At 40.2% G+C, this 25,906-nt stretch overlaps 2 protein-coding genes across 4 annotated transcripts; one reads left to right on the forward strand and one right to left on the reverse strand.

The window, feature by feature from the left end:
* Positions 1-986: 986 nt before the first annotated feature.
* cdk10 (cyclin-dependent kinase 10) lies at positions 987-12,532 on the reverse strand. Of its 3 annotated transcripts, XM_046306025.1 has the most exons (15): positions 12,399-12,532; positions 11,170-11,404; positions 10,558-10,693; positions 5,488-5,560; positions 5,210-5,281; positions 4,942-5,044; positions 4,499-4,580; positions 4,303-4,370; positions 3,997-4,049; positions 3,598-3,667; positions 3,445-3,504; positions 2,868-2,991; positions 1,845-1,984; positions 1,612-1,664; positions 987-1,523 (listed from the first exon to the last, which is right to left on the reverse strand). In XM_046306025.1, the coding sequence occupies exons 3-15, from the start codon at positions 10,645-10,647 to the stop codon at positions 1,429-1,431; spliced, it is 1,083 nt and encodes a 360-aa protein (XP_046161981.1). In that variant the 5' UTR covers positions 10,648-10,693; positions 11,170-11,404; positions 12,399-12,532; the 3' UTR covers positions 987-1,428. The 3 variants fall into 3 exon arrangements, 2 of the variants coding, with proteins under 2 accessions (XP_046161981.1, XP_046161974.1); XM_046306018.1 differs by having other exon boundaries at positions 10,558-11,404; XR_006832527.1 differs by lacking the exon at positions 987-1,523 and adding an exon at positions 2,484-2,536 and having other exon boundaries at positions 10,558-11,404.
* Positions 12,533-17,028: 4,496 nt separating this feature from the next.
* chmp1a (charged multivesicular body protein 1A) lies at positions 17,029-24,885 on the forward strand. The gene is made up of 7 exons (XM_046306040.1): positions 17,029-17,169; positions 17,776-17,795; positions 17,890-17,967; positions 18,747-18,893; positions 19,075-19,203; positions 22,330-22,526; positions 22,847-24,885. The coding sequence occupies exons 1-7, from the start codon at positions 17,163-17,165 to the stop codon at positions 22,866-22,868; spliced, it is 600 nt and encodes a 199-aa protein (XP_046161996.1). The 5' UTR covers positions 17,029-17,162; the 3' UTR covers positions 22,869-24,885.
* The last annotated feature ends 1,021 nt before the right edge of the window (positions 24,886-25,906 follow it).

Consider the following 25,906-nt stretch of genomic DNA (forward strand, 5'->3'; position numbering starts at 1 on the left):
GGTGAATTTTGGCCCATTCCTCCTGACAGAGCTGGTGTAACTAAGTCAGGTTTGTAGGCCCTCTTGCTCGCACACGCTTTTTCAGTTCTGCCCACACATTTTCTTTGGGACTGAGGTCAGGGCTTTGTGATGCCACTCCAATACCTTGACTTTGTTGTCCTTAAGCCATTTTGCTACAACTTTGGAAGTATGCTTGGGGTCATTGTCCATTTGGAAGACCCATTTGCAACCAAACTTTAACTTCCTGATGTCTTGAGATATTGCTTCAATATATCCAGATAATTTTCATTCATGATGCCATCTATTTTGTGAAGTGCACCAGTCTCTTCTGCAGCAAAGCGCCGCCTACCCGTGCGTCACAGTTGCCATCTATTTTGTGAAGTGCACCAGTCTCTTCTGCAGCAAAGCGCCGCCTACCCGTGCGTCACAGTTAGGATGGTGTTCTTCGGCTTGCAAGCCACCCCCTTTTTCTCCAAACATAATGATGGGGATTACGGCCAAACAGTTCTATTTTTGTTTCATCAGACCAGAGGACTCATTTTACTGTGGCTATAGATACTTCTGTACTGGTTTCCTCCAGCATCTTTGCTGTTGTTCTGAGATTGATTTGCACTTTTCACACCAAAGTACGTTCATCTCTAGGAGACAGAACGCATCTCCTTTGTGAGTGGTATGACGGCTGCGTGGGCCCATGGTATTTATACTTGCGTACTATTGTTTGCCCAGATGAATGTGGTACCTTCAGGCATTTGGAAATTGCTCCCAAGGATGAACCAGACTTGTGGAGGGCTACAATTCGTTTTCTGAGGTCTTGGCTGATTTCTTTTAATTTTCTCATGTTGTCAAGCAAAGAGGCACTGAGTTTGAAGGTAGGCCTTGAAATACATCCACAGGTACACCTTTAGTCCACAAGTTTTGAATCAGGTCATTTAAAACAGATACATCAATTGGAAAGGCAGCACATGTAACTAAACTTTCCACACACATTCATTTGAAAAAGCTGTTTATTAAAAACTAAAACTGAAATTCAAAGAATATTGTATGGGATAAAAAATGTCTATGTACATGAATACAGCAAACCAAATCCTATTGGTTACTTGAACCTGCCAAAGGTTAACCAACATCCATTCAAAAAACAAAGCAACATTGGTGAATTAAATTTAACTTATGCATGTTAATCACATACTTTTGGATATTCATCAGACACACAGTGAAAGAAATAGGATTTTGTAAGAAGTAACTGAGGACTGAACTGTGGAATACTTGAAAGCTTGAATACTACCATCACCCAATTGATTTGGATAATTACTGCTAGGTACATGCATTCTATGACAACACATTTTTACAACCAGGTGCATAATCTGTGTAGTAGTAAACATTAAGATATTCATTCATTTATTTAAACTGCGATCAAGGATGTTAATGAAGTTACACTTTATTGCGTTTTGATTGGCTCTCTACAGCTGGGGCTGCCCTTTTATTGCGATGATGAGGGAAGGTTGGCATCAGGTCAGCCTCACAAGCTAAAAAGAGAGAGACCTTAATCACTTCTTTAATTTCACAAACACTGAACCAATCATTTCTGTCATATAACCCTGAGGCCACACTTACGCAAAGGTTTCTCCTTAAAGTAGGAACTCTCCAAGCAGTCCTTAGCTGTGGCCCTAAGAGAGACAAACACTTGAGAGCCATGGAGGAGTGAAAGGAAGTATACTGCACATGTGTTAATGGAAGGTTTCTGTGTAAATATGTGAATGACGCAATGTGTAGAACTGTATACAGGTCTCTTCATGTATGCATGTATGTATTTATAATGCTGAGCAGGTTTGTTATTTGGTAGTTACCTGCGTAGAGGATTGTACATGAAGAGAAGGTTGAGTAAACGCAGCCCTGCATCAGACAACCAGGTGAACTTATTCTTCAAATTGTTGTATGGTTGTTTCCTCAAACTGTACTGTCCAACTAGGGGAAGACGAGTGAAGCCCTGCAAAACAGACAGGGGTTAACCAACAATATCCTTTTTTGAGGAGAAACTACTATCATTGGTTTGCATATTGTAAAATTAATCAACATTAAAGTGACTCAAATTAAATTTATGGAATGGTAAAATCCTAAATTCTGTGATTGTTTAGGAGAAAGTAGTACGGAGCGATTGGTTTGATTTGGGGTCGGTTTTGGTTAGATTATAAAACAACAATTTTCAATTTAAATGTTTTTTAGACATTAAATTCCCTATGCATTATGTGGGTTGAATGCTATAACACAATAAAACATTGTCATGGTAGTGACTGCTCACCACGGCTTATTAACCATCATTATACACATTACGTTAATCAACTATTTCAGTTGTTGTGTATATTACATTTGTTTTATTTGATGACTTATTTCATTCCAAGTCATCATCTCATCTCTATAGATCTGTTGCCTATGCTGTCTGACAAAATCACTATTTTAGTACTTCTTCAAAGTAAATAAGGCAATACCTCACGAAGCAACTGCTCTCTATGTATCCCTTCTTGATCGTGCATTCTTCTGTCTTTTATGTAGCAGGCATAAAAGAAACACAGACCGGACAAGTAGCCACGTGATGGATTATGGTCATTGTAGTTAATGATCAAGTTTTCTGCACTAAACTATGTAGAATATTGGCCTGTTGGAAACTACAACTCCCTACTACGTCACACAGTTTGGGCATGATCAGATTTATCTCTAGAGAAACTGCACCGCAATGTGTGCATTGATCTCACAAAAACCCCGAATTAAATGGAATTCAAATTGAACCCATGTAGGTCAATTAGTCTATAAAAATACAATAAAAAAATTAAAACATTTTGGTTTATCGCTCAGCACTAGGAGACATTCATTACCGGCCAGATGTTTTCATTAGGGGTACCCAACAGTTGCACTATGAGGTCCACCTGTTGGATCTCAGAACCCCCTGGCAGCAGAGGTTTATGTGCAAGCAGCTCAGCCAGGATGCAGCCCACCGCCCTGGATAAATATGAGATACAGTATGTTCATACAAATGGTATGGTAATAAACATTGGTGACTGTGCCATGAAAATACTCTCTGGAGGGTTGATGTACAGATGGGATGGGAGATTCTCTGCTAGAACAGAGGATTGGATCATATTTGGAACAGAGAGAATCCTATTTGGAACAGAGAGGATCCTATTTGGAACAGAGAGGATCCTATTTGGAACAGAGAGGATCCTATTTGGAACAGAGAGGATCCTATTTGGAACAGAGAGGATCCTATTTGGAACAGAGTAAAGTGCACTAACTGAAAGGAGACAATTACATACACAACTCTCTCTGTATGTTAAAGCTTGTTTGGAAGAGAGGGAGCTCTGTGATAGTGACAAAACTCTAAATAAGTTTAAAAGGATCTGTGACCCATGTATCTTATGTGTATGGACAAAGTAGAGACTTAAAACAAATTACCACATGTCTAAGGCTGTGGTCTGAGTCTTGGTCCCTAGGAGGAGCTCTGGGGCTCTATACCTGGAGCGAGAGAAATAACAGGAGCTGATGAGGCTCAGGGAGGGTTAGTTATCAGTGCCTGAGGAGAAAGTTGAGGTTAAAGGACTGACTCACCACAATGTCACCACCCGGGGCGTCATAGGCTGTAGGGGGATACCGTAGCAACGTGCCAAGCCAAAGTCAGCTGGACAGAGAGGGAAACATTAGCACAATCAACCATCGACAGAAGCATGTTTTTACACACACAATAACCGACAGCTGTTGAATAATGCTGTAAACTGGTTATAAACTATGTCAAAATAATTGTTCTGCACATTGCTAATGGTTATGCCTGTTACAGTATGTAAAACATTCACCATCAGAAGTGAAAACAGTACAATTAAAGCATTTTGTTTACAACAGTGCAAATTTTAAATCATTGAGGTATTGTTGTTCAGGGAAAGGACATGCGTAGTACAGGTCATGCATACAGACGTAATCCAGGAGCACAGCGGTTGTATGGTGATGACTCACCAATCTTTACACAGCCTTTGTCTGTCATCAGCAGATTGGACACCTTCAGATCCCTGCCACATAGTCATGACATTTAATAAAGTAACCATACGAATCACAGCAAACTAAAAGACCACTACCGTCTAAATTAAAAAAATTAAAAATTGCACTCAAGAGTACACATTACAAATTCATTACAGAATTCAGATCCATTATTACAATCAAATAAATATATCCCACAACAGACTGGATATTCCATCCTGGAGATTCCATCCTAAATAACAGCACAAGTCTGAGATATGGAGCCTGACAGTGAACGTCTCTGACCTGTGCAGAATAAAGTTGAGGTGAAGATAATCCAGACCTCTCAGCAGCTGCAGAGCTATACACTTCACCTGAAGGGGAAAAGAAAGTGAGACATTTCAACACACAGTTCTCTAAAATAATCAATGTTGTGTCATGTCAAGACAGTAGAAGAACAAGACAAGAGGACATTAATACATAATACTTTTCACTGTTGTACCTGTGCCTCTGAGAACGGTGTTGGCATGTTTTCCAGCAGACTGGCCAGGTCCTGCTCACAGTAACTCATAACTAGGAAGAGACTGAGCAGAGACACACAGGTCAATTGCTGATGAGTAGGCTACTGAATACAGTCAACCAAGATGGGACAGGTAAATACTGAATACACCCAAACTAAAATACTATGGAACAACAAAGTTGAGTTACTGTAGAAATGACAACTTAATGTAAAATTGTAAACTGTTACACAAGCATTAAATAAAAGTATGTGAACAAATCTGTTAAGAAAGAGTAGGTCTAGGCTTAATCATTTCTGAAGATGTTATCATTGCATATTGAATAAGGGTTCCAGTATAATTAGAGGGGATGTGTGTGTGTACTGTGAGGAGTGTACTGTGAGGAGTGTACTGTGAGGAGTGTACTGTGAGGAGTGTACGCTGTCACCTCTCCAGGTGACTTCCCACCACCACCTCCTTTAACTCCACTATGTTGGGGTGTCTGAGTTTGAGCAACAGGGTAATCTCTCTCAGACTACTGATAGGGATCCCTGTGTGTAGAACAACACCAAGTCAAAACAAACACAGAACATAACAAAGGCCATAAATAACAGAGATAACGTAATAATAAGATGGAAATGTCTGAAAACTATTGTATACTTTGCTAAAAGCAACTGAAGCAAGGCAAGTGGCTGAGAACCCAGCTGTAAGCCTACCATCCTTTTCCTTGTCCATCCGGACCTTCTTCAGGGCTACAATATCATCAGACCTGGTGTCTCGAGCTCTGTCTGTGAACGGGATACAGTGTTTTAACCTAGGCTTACAGGCACTTAGACAGTTGTACAGTAATGAAGTGTTCTTACCGGTAATTAAATAAGGCCTATGCGTAGGCCTAATCTGTGTTGCTCTGGACAGTACTGTGAATTACACCATCTAATAATCTCTTTCTAAGAACAGCCGCCAATCCTGTGTTAACAGATCAAGGTTAACTTACACACAATTCCATACGTTCCCTCGCCGATTCGGTTCAGTTTCTCAAATTCTTTCACACTCCTACAGTTCCCAAACTGACAGAAGAGAGGAAATGCATGCTTTTTCAATAATTGATCAATTCCTTTGCAATTAATGACATTAATGACATTGCAACATTTCTTTATACATAAAATGTGGGGAAAGGTATGACAATGTGGCTTTTAAAGTTTTGCTATAAAGCTTTATCATTTTGGCAACTCAACAGATGTCATTTCCTTGTAAAGGACCCATGAGCACCAACATGTGCAGTTTATAGGAGCATATCAAATTTGGTGTCAAATGAAAACTGAAAGTTAATATTTTAGGCATAGATGTGTTTTTCTTCTTTAATATATATCACACACACAGAGATACATATATTATATACACACACACACATACATACACATGTATACACACACATATATTATACACTGCTCAAAAAAATAAAGGGACTGTCACATGTGCTCAGTGTGAACCTGCTTTCATCTGTGAAGAGCACAGGGCGCCAGTGGCGAATTTGCCAATCTTGGTGTTCTCTGGCAAATGCCAAAAGTCCTGCATGGCGTTGGGCTGTAAGCACAACCCCCACCTGTGGACGTCGGGCCCTCATACCACCCCCATAGAGTCTGTTTCTGACCGTTTGAGCAGACACATGCACATTTGTGGCCTGCTGGAGGTCATTTTGCAGGGCTCTGGCAGTGCTCCTCCTTGCACAAAGGCGGAGGTAACGGTCCTGCTGCAGGGTTGTTGCCCTCTACAGCCTCCTCCACATCTCCTGATGTACTGGCCTGTCTCCTGGTAGCACCTCCATGCTCTGGACACTACGCTGACAGACACAGCAAACCTTCTTGCCACAGCTCACATTGATGTGCCATCCTGGATGAGCTGCACAAAGGCGGAGGTAACGGTCCTGCTGCAGGGTTGTTGCCCTCTACAGCCTCCTCCACATCTCCTGATGTACTGGCCTGTCTCCTGGTAGCACCTCCATGCTCTGGACACTACGCTGACAGACACAGCAAACCTTCTTGCCACAGCTCACATTGATGTGCCATCCTGGATGAGCTGCACAAAGGCGGAGGTAACGGTCCTGCTGCAGGGTTGTTGCCCTCTACAGCCTCCTCCACATCTCCTGATGTACTGGCCTGTCTCCTGGTAGCACCTCCATGCTCTGGACACTACGCTGACAGACACAGCAAACCTTCTTGCCACAGCTCACATTGATGTGCCATCCTGGATGAGCTGCACTACCTGAGCCACTTGTGTGTGTTGTAGACTCCGTCTCATGCTACCACTAGAATGAAAGCACCGCCAGCATTCAAAAGTGACCAAAACATCAGCCAGGAAGCATAGGAACTGAGAAGTGGTCTGTGGTTATCACCTGCAGAACCACTCCTTTATTGGGAGTGTCTTGCTAATTGCCTATAATTTCCACCTGTTGTCTGTTCCCTTTATTTTTTTAAGCAGTGTAAATACATACATACATACATACATACATACATACATACATACATACATACATACATACATACATACATACATACATACATACATACATACATACATACATACATACATACATACATACATACATACATACATACATACATACATACATACATACATACTGGGACAAAAAAGTATGTAGTGAGCCACCAATTGTGCAAGTTCTCCCACTTAAAAAGATGAGGCCTGTAAATGTCATCATAGGTACACTTCAACTATGACAGACAAAATGAGAAAAAAAATCCAGAAAAATCACAGGATTTTTAATGAATTTATTTGCAAATTATGGTGGAAAATAAGTATTTGGTCAGTAACAAAAGTTTCTCAATAGTTTGTTATATACCCTTTGTTGGCAATGACAGAGGTCAAATCTTTTCTGTAAGTCTTCACAAGGTTTCACACACTGTTGCTGGTATTTTGGCCCATTCCTCCATGCAGATCTCCTCTAGAGCAGTGATGTTTTGGGGCTGTTGCTGGGCGACACGGACTTTCAACTCCCTCCAAAGATTTTCTGTGGGGTTGAGATCTGGAGACTGGCTAAGCCACTCCAGGACCTTGAAATGCTTCTTACGAAGCCACTCCTTCGTTGCCCGGGCGGTGTGTTTGGGATCATTGTCATGCTGAAAGACCCAGCCACGTTTCATCTTCAATGCCCTTGCTGATGGAAGGAGGTTTTCACTCAAAATCTCACGATTCATGGTCCCATTCATTCTTTCCTTTACACGGATCAGTCGCCCTGGTCCCTTTGCAGAAAAACAGCCCCAAAGCATGATGTTTCCACCCCCATGCTTCACAGTAGGTATGGTGTTCTTTGGATGCAACTCAGCATTCTTTGTCCTCCAAACACGACGAGTTGAGTTTTTACCAAAAAGTTATATTTTGGTTTCATCTGACCATATGACATTCTCCCAATCTTCTTCTGGATCTCCCAAATGCTCTCTAGCAAACATCAGACAGGCCTGGACATGTACTGGCTTAAGCAGGGGGACACGTCTGGCACTGCAGGATTTGAGTCCCTGGCGGCGTAGTGTGTTACTGATGGTAGGCTTTGTTACTTTGGTCCCAGCTCTCTGCAGGTCATTCACTACGTCCCCCCCGTGTGGTTCTGGGATTTTTGCTCACCATTCATGTTGACCCCACGGGGTGAGATCTCGCGTGGAGCCCCAGATCGAGGGAGATTATCAGTGGTCTTGTATGTCTTCCATTTCCTAATAATTGCTCCCACAGTTGATTTCTTCAAACCACGCTGCTTACCTATTGCAGATTCAGTCTTCCCAGCCTGGTGCAGGTCTACAATTTTGTTTCTGGTGTCCTTTGACAGCTCTTTGGTCTTGGCCATATTGGAGTTTAGAGTGTGACTGTTTGAGGTTGTGGACAGGTGTCTTTTATACTGATAACAAGTTCAAACAGGTGCCATTAATACAGATAACGAGTGGAGGACAGAGGAGCCTCTTAAAGAAGAAGTTACAGGTCTGTGAGAGCCAGAAATCTTGCTTGTTTGTAGGTGACCAAATACTTATTTTCCACCATAATTTGCAAATAAATTCATGAAAAATCCTACAAAAGATTTTCTAGATTTTTTTTTCTCATTTTATCTGTCATAGTTGAAGTGTACCTATGGTGAAAATTACAGGCCTATCTCATATTTTTAAGTGGGAGAACTTGCACAATTGGTGGCTGACTAAATACTTTTTTGCCCCACTGTACACCTTAACCAAATACATTTAAACTCAGTTTCTCACAATTCCTGACATTTAATCCAAGTAAAAATTCCCTGTTTTAGGTCAGTTAGGATCAACACTTTATTTTAAGAATGTGAAATATCAGAATAATAGTAGAGAGTATATAGATACATTTCCTCCAGCATCTTCACAAAGCCCTTTGCTGTTGTTCTGGGATTGATTTGCACTTTTTGTACCAAAGTACGTTCATCTCTAGAAGACAGAATGAGTCTCCTTCCTGAGCGGTATGACGGCTGCGTGGTCTCGTGGTGTTTATACTTGCGTACTATTGTTTGTACAGATGAACGTGGTACCTTCAGGCGTTTGGAAATTGCTCCCAAGGATGAACCAGACTTGTGGAGGTCTACAATTTGTTTTCTGAGGGCTTGGCTGATTTCTTTTGATTTTCCCATGACGTCAAGCAAAGAGGCACTGAGTTTGAAGGTAGGCCTTGAAATACATCCACAGGTACACCTCAAATTGACTCAAATGATGTCAATTAGCCTATCAGAATCTTCTAAAGCCATGACATCATTTTATAATTTTCCAAGCTGTTTAAGGGCACAGTCACAGTAAACTGCTGACCCACTGGAATTGTGATACAATGAATGATAAGTTAAATAATCTGTCTGTGTAAACAATTGTTGGAAAAATTACTTGTGTCATGCACAAAGTAGATGTCCTAACCGACTTGCCAAAACTATAGTTTGTTAACAAGAAATTTGTGGAGTGGTTGAAAAACAAGTTTAAATGACTCCAACCTAAGTGTATGTAAACTTATATATATATATATATATTTCTCAACCAATATACATCTCCCCCAAAAGATCTGGCAACACAGATGGAAAAGGGGTGTTAATCTACAAGAGAAAGTCTTAGAAATATAAAAGATTAGAAATAAATCACAACACAATCATGTTGAAGTAAATGCCAACTAATATCAACATTTATATAAGGTTTTGTAGAAATGATTTGCCTTCTGTAGTAAATTTGTTTTATTTAACCTTTATTTAACCAGGCAAGCCAGTGAAGAACAACAATTATGTTAAGGGGTTTTGATCCACTTCACTTACAGTAGTTCAATAACCAAAATACAGTTTTTCAAACTCAAGGTGTCATATCATAAGTGACACCCCATTCTTTCTGCAGACATATTTGAATCTTTATTCGAATGAGATAGTTAGAGTTTTTGGAAAACGTGGTCACATAAACAACTGAAGGAGATTTTACTGTCATTATGTAACAAAATGTGGATCTGCACTGTTTCTCAAGTAAATGTATTTGAGTAAAATGTTCACTTCTGCATATAGGTGTATTGTTTGTTAAACTTAACGAACAATGGTATTAGCTTGGCATTCATTTTAAAGTTAAAAGGTGAGTCTCAGCGTCACTGTTAACTTGGAATTGCCCCATATCACTTTCTCAGCACTGTGCCGTTTGATACAGCCCAAATTAACCTGGCTGGGATTTATAGGGATCTCCCAGGCAGCTTTGTCTAAGGTCACAGAGTTCTAAGGACAGGACATTCCATTGACAGTGTGAATGGACATCAAAACAAAACTTTTGGGCCGGTAACGTCACTGCGTGTCAGGGTTTGCGAGAGTGACGTTCCAAATTAAACTGACAAAGCACCCGACTTGCAATCGTATCAACGTATTTGTGTCCAGTTTATAAAATCGTATTAAATACATTCCGACTAAATTAAGTGGCGTCATTTGATGTATCCTTGCTGACCATTAGGGTGCCGGTAATTTGTTAAAGAATACGTGGCCCACATAACAATAAAATGCCCACTAGCTAGTAGCTACTGTATGCATGCTGCTTACCCTGTGTTTTTGCGGTACTGTGAACGTTCTGTTGTTCTTGATCGACTTCAGCTTTATGGGGTCCGGGTCAGAGTCTGCAGCGTTCTCCATTGTTATTTGGACGCCCGAGATGATGGTTCATTCGCCCTTTGCTGTACTGTGATGACAGAAAATGCGACCAGTACGCGAATATACGTCCAGAAACATTCAAAACAGTATGAATGGCAGTAAACCACACACTCCGTGCTTTGTATATTAAATGGACGACTACAAGCTTTCCCGGGGTTCAAGACGGTGAGATCAGCTTCCCCTCATAAATGTATTTACATCTATTTAGAAATTGTTCTTTTCCCCCACAAATATGACGATATCCACTTGAATCATTCCTCATATAAATTAAATAGTACAATAATATCCCCACTTTTTCTAAGGCTGGGGAAAAATTACAACAAATATGTGTAATGCATCCAAAAAGCACCAGAAATGACTTTGTTCCTCAAATCTGTACATATCTATTACCACTTCTTATAATGGATTACTGCAATTGGTACATCTAGCACTCATATAGCACAGATGAATAGGGGATCATTGGCTCAAGGGGATGGCAGGCCTGTAGTATTTATGTGACCTTACTTTTTCCAAAATCGTTATACCTTGTTAGTGATGGCTCTACCAACACAGATTGGTTGCCTTCTAGGTCGTGGCTCCTTGTTTGCCTCCTCTATAGTTTTGGTGGGTGGCTGAGCATAGAGGTCCTCTTTGGATGGGGCAGTGACAATTATGGCAGGGGGTATGAATGAAGAGGGGGAGGAAGTTTCACCAACCGAAATCTCTGCTGGAGAGGGGGTTGGCTTACTTGGCTCTATAACTAGAAGATGAAGAAGTGAACATTGTAATATCATTTAGTTTCTCAAAGCTAATTAAGGCATTTATAAGTTATATTCTTCAGAAAGTGAAATAACCAACACGTGGCAGCCTTTAATGTAGCAATTCAATCTAAAATACTTCTACTTTCAACAACTCCCTGTATCATATGTAGCCAATTCAAGTATCACTCAACGGTTTCACAATCGTGAGGAATCTGAGTGAGTTGTCTTCATTTGTAGATATGAGGAATGGTGATTAGGGTTGTTATAATAATACCAATGGAATATCGTGCCTCAATAGTGTCACTCTGTTTTGTTCTTGAGGATCGATCAGTGTCATGCAAGCACCTTTAAATTGGATTGTGCTAATTTCTTAAGAGTGTTAGAGGGAGCATCATTCAAGGAACAATAAAGATGAACCTCGTAACAACAGCTGCTATCTACTCATTCATGTGTTAGTCATTTTAACTGTTGAAATATTTGTAAACCTGAAATACTACAGTTATTTTTTTTTACTTGAGCGTTACCAAAAAAACAAACATTTGCAGGGATTTATGTTTTTGTTTTCAACTTAAGGAAAACCAATAGAATAGTAATGTCTTTGTCCCCTAGCAACAACCAAAAAGGTAGTCTAAACTGTAACTTTGTATAATAGTTTCATAGTGCTCATAAGCTTTCTGACTCAAAAGTCTTTCTGAAAGCTTACAAGAAAATAGTGAATCAAAAAGAAGATGTGTACACTTAAGGTGGATGGGTTTGCATTGAAAACACTGAACATATGTTCACACTGGTAGGATATCTGCTCCCAAGAGTACTTTATATAATCTGCTTATTGGCCACTGACAGTAAACAATGATGTTCAAAATATTTGTTCTCTCTCAATTTATGTAATTATTTTAATACAATAGATTTATCATAAACATTAATTAATGCTTGTGCAATTTGCAATAATCAAGACAAATAACTACCATAAAGAGCTTAAGCCTGGTTGCTTACCCTCATTTGCTTGCTGGCTCACTGCAGACCCCATCTGACATTTGGTCAACACAACCTGCAAGTATCCATGCTTTGTCTATTTGTGTGTCTGTCAATGCCTGGAGCATTACTCAGACAGGACACCTCGCTCTCTCTCTCTCTCTCTCTCTCTCTCTCTCTCTCTCTCTCTCTCTCTCTCTCTCTCTCTCTCTCTCTCTCTCTCTCTGTCTCTCTGTCTCTCTGTCTCTCTGTCTCTCTGTCTCAATTTCAATTCAAGGGGCTTCATTGGCAATATATATTTACACTGCCAAAGCAAGTGAAACAGATCATAAACAAAAGTGAAATAAACAATAAAACATTTACAGTAAACATTACACTCACAAAAGAATAAAGACATGTCAAAGTTCATAGTAGGTCTATGTGTGCAAATAGTTAAAGTACAGAAGGGGAAATAATTTACAATGCTGTGATTGCACACTGTGATATTTCAACCAATAGAAATGGGAGTTTATCAAAATTGGATTTGTTTTCTTATTCTTTGTGGGTCTGTGTAATCTGAGGTAAATATGTGGCTCCAATATGGTAATACACTTGGCAGGAGGTTAGGAAGTGCAGCTCAGTTTCCACCTCCTTTTGTGGGCAGTGTGTACATAGCCTGTCTTCTATGAGCCTTCTCAGAGCATACCTTTAAATAATAATTTATGTTTATGATTTGGGAAGGTTGATCGTGTATTTTGGAAAGTTGAGGACAAGGGGTTAAAGTAAGCATCATGTCATGTGACTAAGAATAATGGCCTCTTCCATTTAAGCTTCAGCAACAGAAAAGCCTCTCTCACGTGACCTGTTCTGAACAAGCAGTGTATCCTTTGCGTGTCTTTTTTTCCCTCAATCGTGGTTAGCCAAAGCCGCGTCCGTTTTTAGATAGGGGCGTATCCCAGCTTACATACGTCCACGTCATTAGTCAACATCATTAGAGCAGTGATTGGATGGATTCGGGGGGCCTCAGCCAGGCAAGTGCCGTTAAAAAAACAAGAGAAAATCAGGGATTTGTTTCTCTGTTGTTCCATTCAACAACAGAGCGATACGAACCATGTTTCAGCAGAATGTTATATCTATCTATACCTTATATCATGCCTTATTGGAACGGATTTATTGATAATATCTGTTGGAAAAAACTTTGTATGTTGTTAACAGAATGAAGGAAGTTTCCGTTAAAATTGTCCATACATATTTTCCTGTCAACCACTATATGAAGAAGCTTAAGGAAAACATAAACTAATATATAATAATAATAAACTCTAATTGTACCTTTTGTAATGACCACCCAGAAACCGTGTTGGATTTTTTTTGGCATTGTATTCATGTAAGGAAACTGTGGCAAGACATCAGTAGGTTTATAATTGAACACATTTATGAAGATTTTACTCTATTGTGGGGAGATATAGAAATAAGCTGAAACAATTTTATGTAATTGATTTCATTATTCTTTTGGCCAAATTTCATATTCACAAATGTAAATTTACAAACGAAACACAACATTTTCTTACCTTACAAAAAGAAATTGAACTATATTTTAAGACAATTAAATACTCTACTAACAAAAAAAGCTGCTGAATTATAAGTGTATGTATCTCCCTTAAGGTCCTTGTGTAATGTGATATTGTACCCCCTAGACCAATTGTCCTTTGTATATGATTTATATATACTTGTGTTCCCTCATGTACTTCCTGTATTGATTTGTTGTTAATAAAAATAAAATAAAAACATTTAAAAAGAAGAGAAAATCAGGTGAGTGCAGTGAAAATACAGGATCCCACAACCGCAGGGCTCTCCAGAGAGTGGTACGGTCTGCACAACGCATCGCTGGGGGCAAACTGCCTGCCCTCCTGGACACCTACAGCACCCGATGTCACAGGAAGGCCAAAAAGATCATCAAGGACAACAACAACCCAAGCAACTGCCTGTTCACCCCGCTACCATCCAAAAGGCGATGTCAGTACAGGTGCATCAAAGCTGGGACTGAGAGACTGAAAAAAAGCTTATATCTCAAGGCCATAAGACTGTCAAACAGCCTTCACTAACACAGTGAGGCTGTTACCTACAAACAGACTTGAAATAATTGGCCACTAACAAATGGATCACTCGTCACTTTACTAATGCCACTTTAATAATGATGTTCACCTATCTTGCATTACTCATCCCAGATATTATATACTGTATTTTCTACCATCTATTGCATCTCGTCTATGCCGGTCGGTCATGGCCCATCCATATATTTATATGTACATATTCTTATTCCATCCCTTTACTTAGATTTGTGTGTATTAGGTAGTTGTGGAATTGTTAGATTACTTGTTAGATATTGCTGCACTGTCGGAACTACAAGCACAAGCATTTTGCAACACTCGCAATAACATCTGCTAACCATGTGTATGTGACTAATAACATTTGATTTTATTTGATTTAAAGGGAGAGCTAGGCAGTTCAAGCCCCCTTGGGTGCTGCTATAGATTTACATTAGAATTACCCATCCAAGAAGGCTCAAGGTCATTGGCCACAGATAAAATTACGTCAAATTACGTTATATCTACCATCGCTTTGATTGGACTGATCATGTCAACATCATTCTTTTAAAATCTTATCTAGGAAGCTAGACATGCAGTCATCATCATGACAATCTTGACAATCTACTGGCAAATCCTTTTCAATCCTTGTCACATGAAGAGAAATTATAGATAAAACGTATCGGAGCTCATTGGCCATTGGACATAAACATCACACAGCAAGTCGGAAATCGCAAATTCAACAGTGAGTGGTTTGAAAGGAGTCGGTGGCTAACTGCAAGCAATGCAGAGCAATTACTATTTTGCTTCCACTGCTTGCTATTCAGTGGAGAGGGTGTGTGGTCCAAGTCTGGGTTTAAGAATTTAAAACATCTGTCTGAAAGAGTCTCTTTTCCAAGCTTAAAAGAATAAACATTCACACGCAACACCATGGGTCAGTAAATGTTTAATAAATTGTCCATGCTTTCATCCTGCATGACTTCTGCTGCATTCAAAACAACTGGAAAATTGGAACTGGGAAATCTCAGATTTCAGTGAGTTCAAGACAACTGGAAACTGAAAAAAACGAGCTCTGACTGGGAAAAAAATACGTTTTGAACTGTCATCCAACTTGGAATTCCAAGTCGGGAACTCGGGCCTCTTTCTAAATCAAATCAAATCAAATATTATTGGTCATTTACACATATTTAGCAGATGTTATTGCAGGTGTAGCGAAATGCTTGTGTTCCTAGCTCCAACAGTGCAGTAGTATCTGACAGTGCAGTAGTATCTTAAAATGATTAACAACAATACACACAAATCTAAAAGTAAAATAATATAATTAAGAAATATATAAATATTAGATTGAGCAATATCTGAGTGGCATTGACTAAAATACAGGAGAATAGAATACACTATATACATATGAGAAGATCACTGACGTCATGATTCAACCGTGTTTTTCCCCAGAGTTCCCAGTTGTCTTAAACGCACCAGAAATCCAGAGAATGTCAGACTTTGATGACAAAGTTGAATTTCAAAATATGCCCACAACTTGGACCGCCGTGCCACCTTCTTGTTCAAGTGAGCACAGCACAACAATGGTGAGTCCAGAAATGTATTGTATGCTGCCGCATAAATTATGTAATATGCCAGGGAGATATGTATACTGTGACTAAGATAGTAGTACTAAGTGTATGTTGTGTCGCTGTTAGTAGCCCATGTGCCTCACTCACCCTAATAATTTGGTCCATTTTGCCCTCATAACTTAGCCTACTGTTATGACTTTGTGCTGCACATGTATCCTATAGCCTGTTTTAGAGAAATGTAATCATTGAATATATATTGTAAGACGTTTCATTGTCTGCTTACATGCCTCCTTTATTTATCCCACGGTTCTGACTTGGTGTACAAGGAGAATACTGTAAGAACACCCATGTTCTGAATCCATGTTCTGAATTCTGTTGCTGTACATTTCAAAAGTGCTGAAGAAATACTTATATTGACCAAGTCCATCCTAGCTCTCCCATTAATGTCTTAATCAAAATGAGGGATTGCCTCTTATCTTCTCGTCATCCCCAGGGCCTTATGCCATAGTACATCTCAGTTGTCAGTAGAAACCACATTTATTTAACAAAGTCAGCCATATCAGCTATGTTTTTTAAAAGGCTGTTTCGCTGCCAGACAAGACCCCGCTGATAGCCTGGTGTACCAGTGGTAAGGATTCCCTCCATTGTGCTGAAAAGAAAGCTGTGCTTTAGGGACAGCTTTATGGAGGCCCTAACAGTTTGTGGGCACCGTTTGTCACCGTTATAGTGAAATTAATGTATTGTTTAGTGTTGTGTTGTGGCTTTACTGTCATGCATCTAAAATGGTATTTTTTAGTTTGCCCCACCAATATTTACATCCTAATATCGCTACTGGCTGTGGCGATATTGAGGTTCATTCTTCTCATATGTTGTTGTTAGCAACGGTAACTACTGCTTTTTGACAGCACGCTTTTCACTGTAAGCGCCTGGCTGAGGTTCCCTGAATCTATCCAATCACCGCTCTCATGCGCTTGACCAATGACGTGGATGAATTTAGGCTGGAATACGCCGCTAGTGGAAAGGGGCGTGGCTTTGGCTAACCTCGTTTGGGGAAAGAAAGACTCATCACAAAAACAGAATATCAAAAACATTAAGGAAATTAGCTCGTTGTCAAACTAAAACACATGTTTTGGGTCAAGTGAAGGCACGCTGATATGGATGGTAAGTCGTTTTCGACTTTTTATTTGACGAGATTGTGAATTTACTTTGATCTATGTCGTGCGTTATAACGCTAGTTAGCCGACATAAACTAGCATAAAGGAAAAGCTTGGCAGCCAGTCGATAAGATAAATGTTATGATAGCTTGCTAATAGCCTAATATTAGTTTATATTAGATTTGACCAAATATATACATTTTGTAGCTAGCTATTAAAATCTCACTGCAATGTCAGATGTCACCAGAAGCTGGACGAGTATTTAAAAACGTAAAGGTTTAGACGAGTAACGTTAGCTACATGGGGATTCAAGATATATATATTTTAACTGTCTGGATGCCTAGATAGCTAACTTCCCGTTTTCATTTATTTGTAGTTAGGTGGCTAGCATTACGCGTGTTATCGCCATTGGAGTAGTGTAGAGTTTGAAATTATCAGAACGCGTTGACAATTTATACAATTATATGATTTTGATCCAGACTCCGAGATTACTAGCTAGTTGCCCTCAGTCTGTCATAGTCGTCATTGCAGACTGTCAGTGCAAAGTATTCCAGGCCCAATGCACTGGGCTGTATCTGTGTATCACCCCTTTCATCTCATTTTTTTCTTTCAGACACACTCTTCCAACTGAAGGTATGTAAGACATTAGCCGTTGTCTTTGTGGAGCTAAAACATAGTTAATAAACATTTTTGCACTTTAAAATGTCTGCTTATACTTCTCTAACAGTTTACAGCAAAACAGCTCGAAAAACTTGCCAAAAAGGCAGAGAAAGATTCCAAATCCGAGCAAGCCAAAGTTAAAAAGGTGAGTAAAGGGAGGGCTTTCTGAGAAAGAATGTAGGCTTGAACATGGTTGTGTGTAGTAGATATTTGTTTTTTGATGCAAAACATTTTGCTATATGTATGGAGTACACTGGGCCCTACTGAACGCGACTCGGGTTACGGGTATGCAGGGTGTGGTATTTATTGTTCAGTGGAGGACTGCTCATAATAATGGCTGGAATGGAGCAAATGGAATGGCATCAAACACATGGAAACCATGTTTGATGTATTTGATACCATTCCACATATTCCACTTCAGCCATTACCACAAGCCCACCCTCCCCAATTAAGGTGCCATAATCCTCCTGTGGTAATACAGGATCAGCAGTCAGTCTATCCCAATAGCGTATAAACAACTTTATTGTTGAAATTTGTGTCATTAAATAGTATAATAATTATTAGCATACGCGTTACATGTTCAGTTGGTGTCTGACTGGACAGGTAGACTAAAGATGTGTGCAGCACATTAACCAGCAGGTGGCAGTGGAAGATCATGGTTGAGGCTCCACCAGTCCATTACTGTCCTAAGGATTTAAACAGACGACCAGGGGCCATATGTATCAAACGTCTCAGAGCAGAGATTGCTTATTTAGGATCAGTTTTGCCTTTTAGATCACTGTGAATAAGATTACATGAACAGGGGGGGGGGACCTGATCCTAGATCAGTATTCCTACTGTAAGATGATTGTTACACATGCAGCCCCTGAACTTGTTTTCATAGGCAACTGAACTGACTTTTAGTGTGTATGTTTGTCTCACCAGGCTCTTCAGCAGAAGAATGTGGAAGTTGCCAGAGTATATGCAGAGAATGCCATCCGTAAGAAGAACGAGGGCCTTAATTGTCTGCGCATGGCATCCCGTGTTGATGCTGTTGCCTCCAAGGTCCAGACTGCTGTCACTATGAAAGCGGTAACTCTATTCCCTCTGCCTAATCATATGTTAATATCATCCAATTGTGTGTCTCACATTAGTCATTGTCATCTTTTCTCTTGACCCCCAATCTCAGCCATCCTCGCTACTGGCTACTTTCATAGAGATGTACTCTCTGTCCTACCTTTGTGTGTAGCACTCCTGTGTTTTATATCCCTAGGTCACAAAGAATATGACGCAGGTCACCAAGGCACTGGACAAAGCGCTGGGTTCCATGGATCTGCAGAAGGTGTCTGCTGTTATGGACAAGTTTGAGACGCAGGTCCAGAACCTGGATGTTCACACCTCGGTGAGTGGCACAAGTTTATAGAAAATGTTCCTCATCAATACTAAACAAAAATATAAATGCAACATGCAACAATTTCAAAGATTTTACTGAGTTACGGTTCATAGAAGGAAATTAGTCAATTGAAATAAATTAATCAGGCCCTAATCTATGGGTTTCACAAATAGACAGGGGCGCATTCATGGATGGGCCTGGGAGGGCAAACGCCCACCCACTTGAGATAATTAGTTCTTCCCTACAGAAGGGCTTTATTACAGACAGAACCCACAGGTGAAGAAGCCAGATGTGGAGGTCCTGGGCTGGTGTGGTTACACATGGTCTGCGGTTGTGTACTCCACACACAGAGACGCGTATAAAGCTCTCCCTCACCCTCCATTTCGTAAATCCGACCACAACTCTATCCTCCTGATTCCTGCTTACAAGCACAAATTAAAGCAGGAAGCACCAGTGAGTCTGTCTATAAAAAAAGTGGTCAGATGATGCAGATGCTAAACGACAGGACTGTTTTGCTATCACAGACTGGAACATGTTCCGCAATTCTTCTGATGGCATTGAGGAGTACACCACATCAGTCACTGGCTTTATCAATTAAGTACATCGAGGATGTCGTCCCCACAGTGACTGTACGTACATACCCCAACCAGAAGCCATGGATTACAGGCAACATTCGCACTGAGCTAAAGGGAAGAGCTGCCGCTTTCAACGTGCGGGACTCTAACCCGGAAGTTTACAAGAAATCTTGCTATGCCCTGCGACGAACCATCAAACAGGCAAAGCATCAATACAGGGCTAAGATTGAATCATACTGCTCCGATGCTCGTCTTATGTGGCAGGGCTTGCAAACTATTACAGACTACAAAGGGAAGCACAGCTGCGAGCTGCCCAGTGACACGAGCCTACCAGACGAGCTAAATAATTTATATTCTTGCTTCGAGGCAAGCAACGCTGAGACAATCACGAGAGCATCAGCTGTTCCGGTTTGACTGTGTGATCACGCTCTCCATAGCCGACGTGAGGAAGACCTTTAAACAGGTCAACATACCCAAGGCTGCGGGGCCAAACGGATTACATGTTTCAAGCAGACCACCATAGTCCCTGTGCCCAAGAACACAAAGGCAACCTGCCTAAATGATACAGACCCGTAGCACTCACGGCCGTAGCCATGAAGTGCTTTGAAAGGTTGGTAATGGCTCACATCAACACCATTATCCAAGAAACCCTAGACCCACTCCAGTTTGCATACAGCCCAAACAGATCCACAGATGATGCAATCTCTATTGCACTCCACACTGCCCTTTCCCACCTGAACAAAAGGAACACTTATGTGAAAATGCTATTCATTGACTACAGCTCAACACCATAGTACAACTAAGCACCTCCCTCTGTTGTGTCGTTTGCACAACAGTGGTAGGCCTGATCACAAACAACGACGAGACAGCCTATAGGGAGGAGGTCAGAGACCTGGCTGTGTGGTGCCAGAATAACAACCTATCCCTCAATGTAGCCAAGGCTAAGGAGATGCTTGTGGACTACAGGAAAAGGAGGACCGAGCACGCCCCCATTCTCATCGACGGGGCTGTAGTGGAGCAGGTTGAGAGCTTTAAGTTCCTCGGTGTTCACGTCAACAACAAACTAGAATGATCGAAACACACCAAGACAGTCGTGAAGAGGGCACGACAAAGCCTATTCCCCCTCAGGAAACTAAAAAGATTTGGCATGGGTCCTGAGATCCTCAAAAGATTCTAGAGCTGCAACATCGAGAGCATTGCATCACTGCCTGGTATGGCAATTACTCGGCCTCTGACCGCAATGCACTACGGAGGGTAGTATGTACGACCCAGTACATCACTGGGGCTAAGCTGCCTGCCATCCAGGACCTCTACACCAGGCGGTGTCAGAGGAAGTGCCAAGTCTAGGACAAAAAGGCTTCTCAACAGTTTTTACTCCCAAGCCATAAGACTCCTGAACAGGTAATCAAATGGCTACCGGGACTATTTGCATTGTGTGCCCTCCCCCCAAACCCTCTTTTTTTGAAACATTTTTTTTACTTTTTTTTTTTTTTAGGCTGCTGCTACTCTGTTTATCATGTATGCATAGTCACTTTAACTATACATTCATGTACATACTACCTCAATTAGGCCGACCAACCAGTGCCCCCACCCATTGGCTAACCGGGCTATCTCCATTGTGTCCCACCCACCACCCCCTCTTTTTACGCTACTGCTACTCTCTGATCATCATATATGCATAGTCACTTTAACCATGTCTACATATCCATATCTACATGTACATACGACCTCAATCAGCCTAACTAACCGGTGTCTGTATGTAGCCTCGCTACTTTTATAGGCTCGCTGCTGTATATAGCCTGTCTTTTTACTGTTGTTTTATTTCTTTACTTACCTATTGTTCACCTAATACCTTTTTTGCGCTATTGGTTGGAGCCTGTAAGTAAGTATTTCAATGTTGTATTTGGCGCACGTGACAAACTTTGATTTGATTTGAGGCCGGTTGGACGTACTGCCAAATTCTCTAAAACAATTTTGGAGGTGGCTTATGGTAGAGAAATGAACGACAGCTCTGGTGGACATTCCTGCAGTCAGCATGCCAAATGCACACTCCCTCAACTTGAGACATCTGTGACATTATGTTGTGGCAAAACTGCACATTTAGGAGTGTCCTTTTATAGTCCCCAGCACAATGTGTGCGCCCCTGTGTAATGATCATGCTGTTTAATCAGTTTCTTAATATGCCACACCTTTCAAGTGGATGGATTATCTTGGCAAAGGATAAATGCTCAGTAACAGGGATGTAAAAGATTTTGTGCAAAAATAATTTAGAGAAAAAAGCTTTTTGTGCGTATGAAACATGGGACCAACACTTTACATGTTGCATTTACATTTTTGTTCAGTATACATAATGGTTGTACTCCTAATCAATTTAATTTCTTGAAGTCATTTGTTTTCAAGCCTCTTGTTCACGTGTCCCCTTCTTCCCTAAGACCTCTAGCTCACTCAGCCTCCTCGACCATTTTCCTATTTCACTAAACCCTTTATCTCAACATGCATTACTGGACCCTTCTGGATAATTGCATTAATTGTGAAACAACATAAACCCACTCACCTATAGGTGATGGAGGACTCTATGAGCTCGGCCACCACACTGACCACGCCCCAGGACCAGGTGGATGACCTCATCGTCCAGATAGCAGAAGAGAGTGGTCTGGAGGTGATGGACCAGCTCAGCCAGCTGCCTGCAGGAGCCACCTCATTGGGAGAGAGCTCCTCACGCTCACAACAGGAGAAGGAGGACCAGCTGTCTCGCAGGTACCCTAACAATGCAGCATTCACTGGTTACTGTGGGACATTTGACTTGTTTTCTAAATTAAGGAAATGTGTTGACAAACTATTCTCAAATTATTTGACTGTAAAGTAGTGTGCACACATGACTGTAAGTCGCTTTGGATAAAAGCGTCTGCTAAATGGCATATATTATTATTATATATTATAGTGTAGATTCTGGCTAGAGGTGTTGGTGCTATGATAGATCCCCTCTTTAATTATGCATAGTGATATTCCAATAATCAACATGCACATAGACAAGATTTTCATATAAATCAACAATTACACTTTTATTTACATTGCAGGTTGGCTGCTTTGCGGAACTAAACATCTCTCAACTATTCGCGAGACAGAAGGAGGCTTGACAACCGCTTGGAAACAAACAGCTGGGAGCTGTGTGATTCTATCAAACTGTTCATACCGTGAGGACCTAATGAGCCTATTGATTTCCATCCTCACGTCTATTTATATACACACTCACACTGTGGTGCTGAAAATACCACCTGAGAAGGCATGGGTCTCTCTCTTCCTCTCTCTCTTCCCCCTCTGTCTCTGTCTGTCTTTTTCTGTTGCACATCTTTTTCTCCCACCTTTCATTTTCCTTTTCCCATATCAGTCTTTCCATCTCTCACTCATTGTCTTATATTAATTAGGGATCCCTCAAATCAAAATAAAGTGTTATTTGTCACATCCTTCGTAAAACAACGGGTGTAGACCAACAGTGAAATGCTTAATTACGGGCCCTTCCCAACAATGCAGAGAGAAAAAATATCCCCCTTGGTTAGTTGTACTTGTGAATTTCAGTACATTGTCACATGACATATTTTTGGATTTATATTTGAATTGAGGGTTTTCCTGAGAACATGAAGAGTTTTGCAAAATGTCCAAATAGTATATTGGAAAAGGGTGTCTTAAAACACACATTTGTGTAATATATTGAAGCTTGGACCCCCAAAAGTTATTTATCTGGATTGTACCTATCAGATAAGATTAAATGAATATACATAGAATGAATAGAACGGACAAATCAAATCATTGACTTGAATGTAGAATATTATTTAGTGCTCTGATGTTTCCCAGTTTGCACGCTGTTTAGCACTAAACCACAGTCATCTCTTGACACACTGTATTGACAACACTAACAAACAAAATTAAGACACACTATTGTCTACTGCTTTCTCCTAACTCTTAAAAGAAATAATAATCTGACATATTGTCATTATTTCTATATAGAGGGAGGACAATTCTCAGTCATATTTTTTGTTTTCCTGATTATTTCTGTTAAAATATATTACTAATTCATGCCTATGTTATTTTACTTTGAATATGTGTGCCTTATTGGGATGCAGGAGTATGCATAGGTCTTCTTCTCGGTGCCTGGATGTATGTAGTTAGACAAATAGTGATTGATCCTATGTAAGGTTTTAATATTGAGGTTTTGGGACTATAAAGTTCTATCTGCCAAAATAATATTCTGAGATAATTTGCTTTAAAGTTCTGAACCCTCTTTGGTTTGAAGTGTGTTAGCAATTTTTTTATCTTGTATTCTTTTGAATTTAAAAACATGAATTGTGGTATTTAGAGTAGAGAACATTGAACCGAACAAGGCTATGTCAATAACATTTTGACAAGTGCAGATAGAGCCTTATAGTCCTGAACTCTTGAATTATGTTGCCATATAACAAGGATGTCCCCTTTCTGTCCACATCACATACAAACCAGAGATTTGGCTTCTGGAACTAAGACATTTTGGGAATACATTCCTTTCTTTTATTTTACATGGGAATAGTTATTAATACTCAAAGTTATGCAAGTTTTGCAGTATTTTGGTATATTTAGCCATCTGATATGAACATTTTGTTATTTCAACACTCAGGAAATGACAGCAGCATATGGCACCACAAGCAAACTGATAGACTTCTGGATTATCCTATGGTTGCAGCATTTGTAACCAGGAAACCATGTAACCAAGACATGAGTTCAACCATCAGACTGTGGGTGTTGTTTCAACACATCCTCAAATGCATGTTTTACTTTTTGCCAAAATAAGCTCACATACTGAAGAGTTCATGCTGTTAAAAAATTATCTGTGATGCTGTGAACATTTCTCTTTAGTGCTGCTTCACACAATTATTTTGCTTCCTTTTCTATGCGGAGGGATGGTCATTATTATTAGCCTTTCAGATTATATAACATACTTGCCGTCAGTAGAGATTGTTTATGTTATGCATTCATCTGATGTAAACAGGTCATGTAGGTAACTGTTGATGTCAGAGACCGACTTCTTATACTGTACATGCCTACTGTACAGCTTCAAAGTAAACCTCATTTCTCCCCATGGTCATACTGAAACAAGGGTCTAAATTGTCTACAATGGCTTCAGAAAGTATTCATACCCCTTGACTTATTCCACACTTTTATGTTACAGCCTGAATCCACTCAGGAACATTCAATGTCGTCTTGGTAAGCAACTAAGGTGTATATTTGGCCTTCTGTTTTAAGTTATTGTCCTGCTAAAAGGTGAATTTGTCTCCCAGTGTCTTTTGGAAAGCAGACTGAACCAGGTTTTCCTCTAGGATTTTGCCTGTGCTTAGCTCTCCTGTTTCATTTTAGTCCTTGCCAATGACAAGCATACCCATAACATGATGCAGCCACCACCATGCTTGAAAATAGGAAGAGTGGTACTCAGTGATGTGTTGGATTTGCCCCAAACATAACACTTTTTGTTCAGGACATAAAGTTAATTTCTTTGTCACATTTTTTTCCCCCAGGTTTACATTGCTGCCTTATAGCAAACAGGATGCATGTTTTGGAATATTTTTATTCTGTACAGGCTTTCTTCTTTTCACTTTACCAATTTGGTAAGTATTGTGGAGTAACTACAATGTTGTTGATCCATCCTCAGTTTTCTCCTTTCACAGCCATTAAACTAACTGTTTTAAACAAGTCACATTGGCTTCATGGTGAAATCTCTGAGTGGTTTCCTTCCTCTCCGGCAACTGAGTTAGGAAGGATGCCTATCTTTGTAGTGATATACCATGTAAAGTGTAATTAATAACTCCACCATGCTCTAAGAGAAATTCGATATCTGCTTATTTTTTATATTGACCCATCCACCAATAGGTGCCCTTCTTTGTGAGGCATTTGAAAACCTTCCTGGTCTTTGAGGTTGAATCTGTTTGAAATTCATTGCTCGCCTCGGGGACATTACCTCATCTCTGTACTCCACACATAATTATCGGTAGTCTTTCAAAAATCATGTTAAACATTATTATTGCACACAGAGTGAGTCCCTGCAACTTCCTATGTGACTTGTTAAGCACATTTTTACCCCTGAACTTATTTAGGCTTGCCATTACAAAGGG

This window comes from Oncorhynchus gorbuscha, linkage group LG02, assembly GCF_021184085.1.
Source record: "Oncorhynchus gorbuscha isolate QuinsamMale2020 ecotype Even-year linkage group LG02, OgorEven_v1.0, whole genome shotgun sequence".
Classification (NCBI taxonomy): domain Eukaryota; kingdom Metazoa; phylum Chordata; class Actinopteri; order Salmoniformes; family Salmonidae; genus Oncorhynchus; species Oncorhynchus gorbuscha.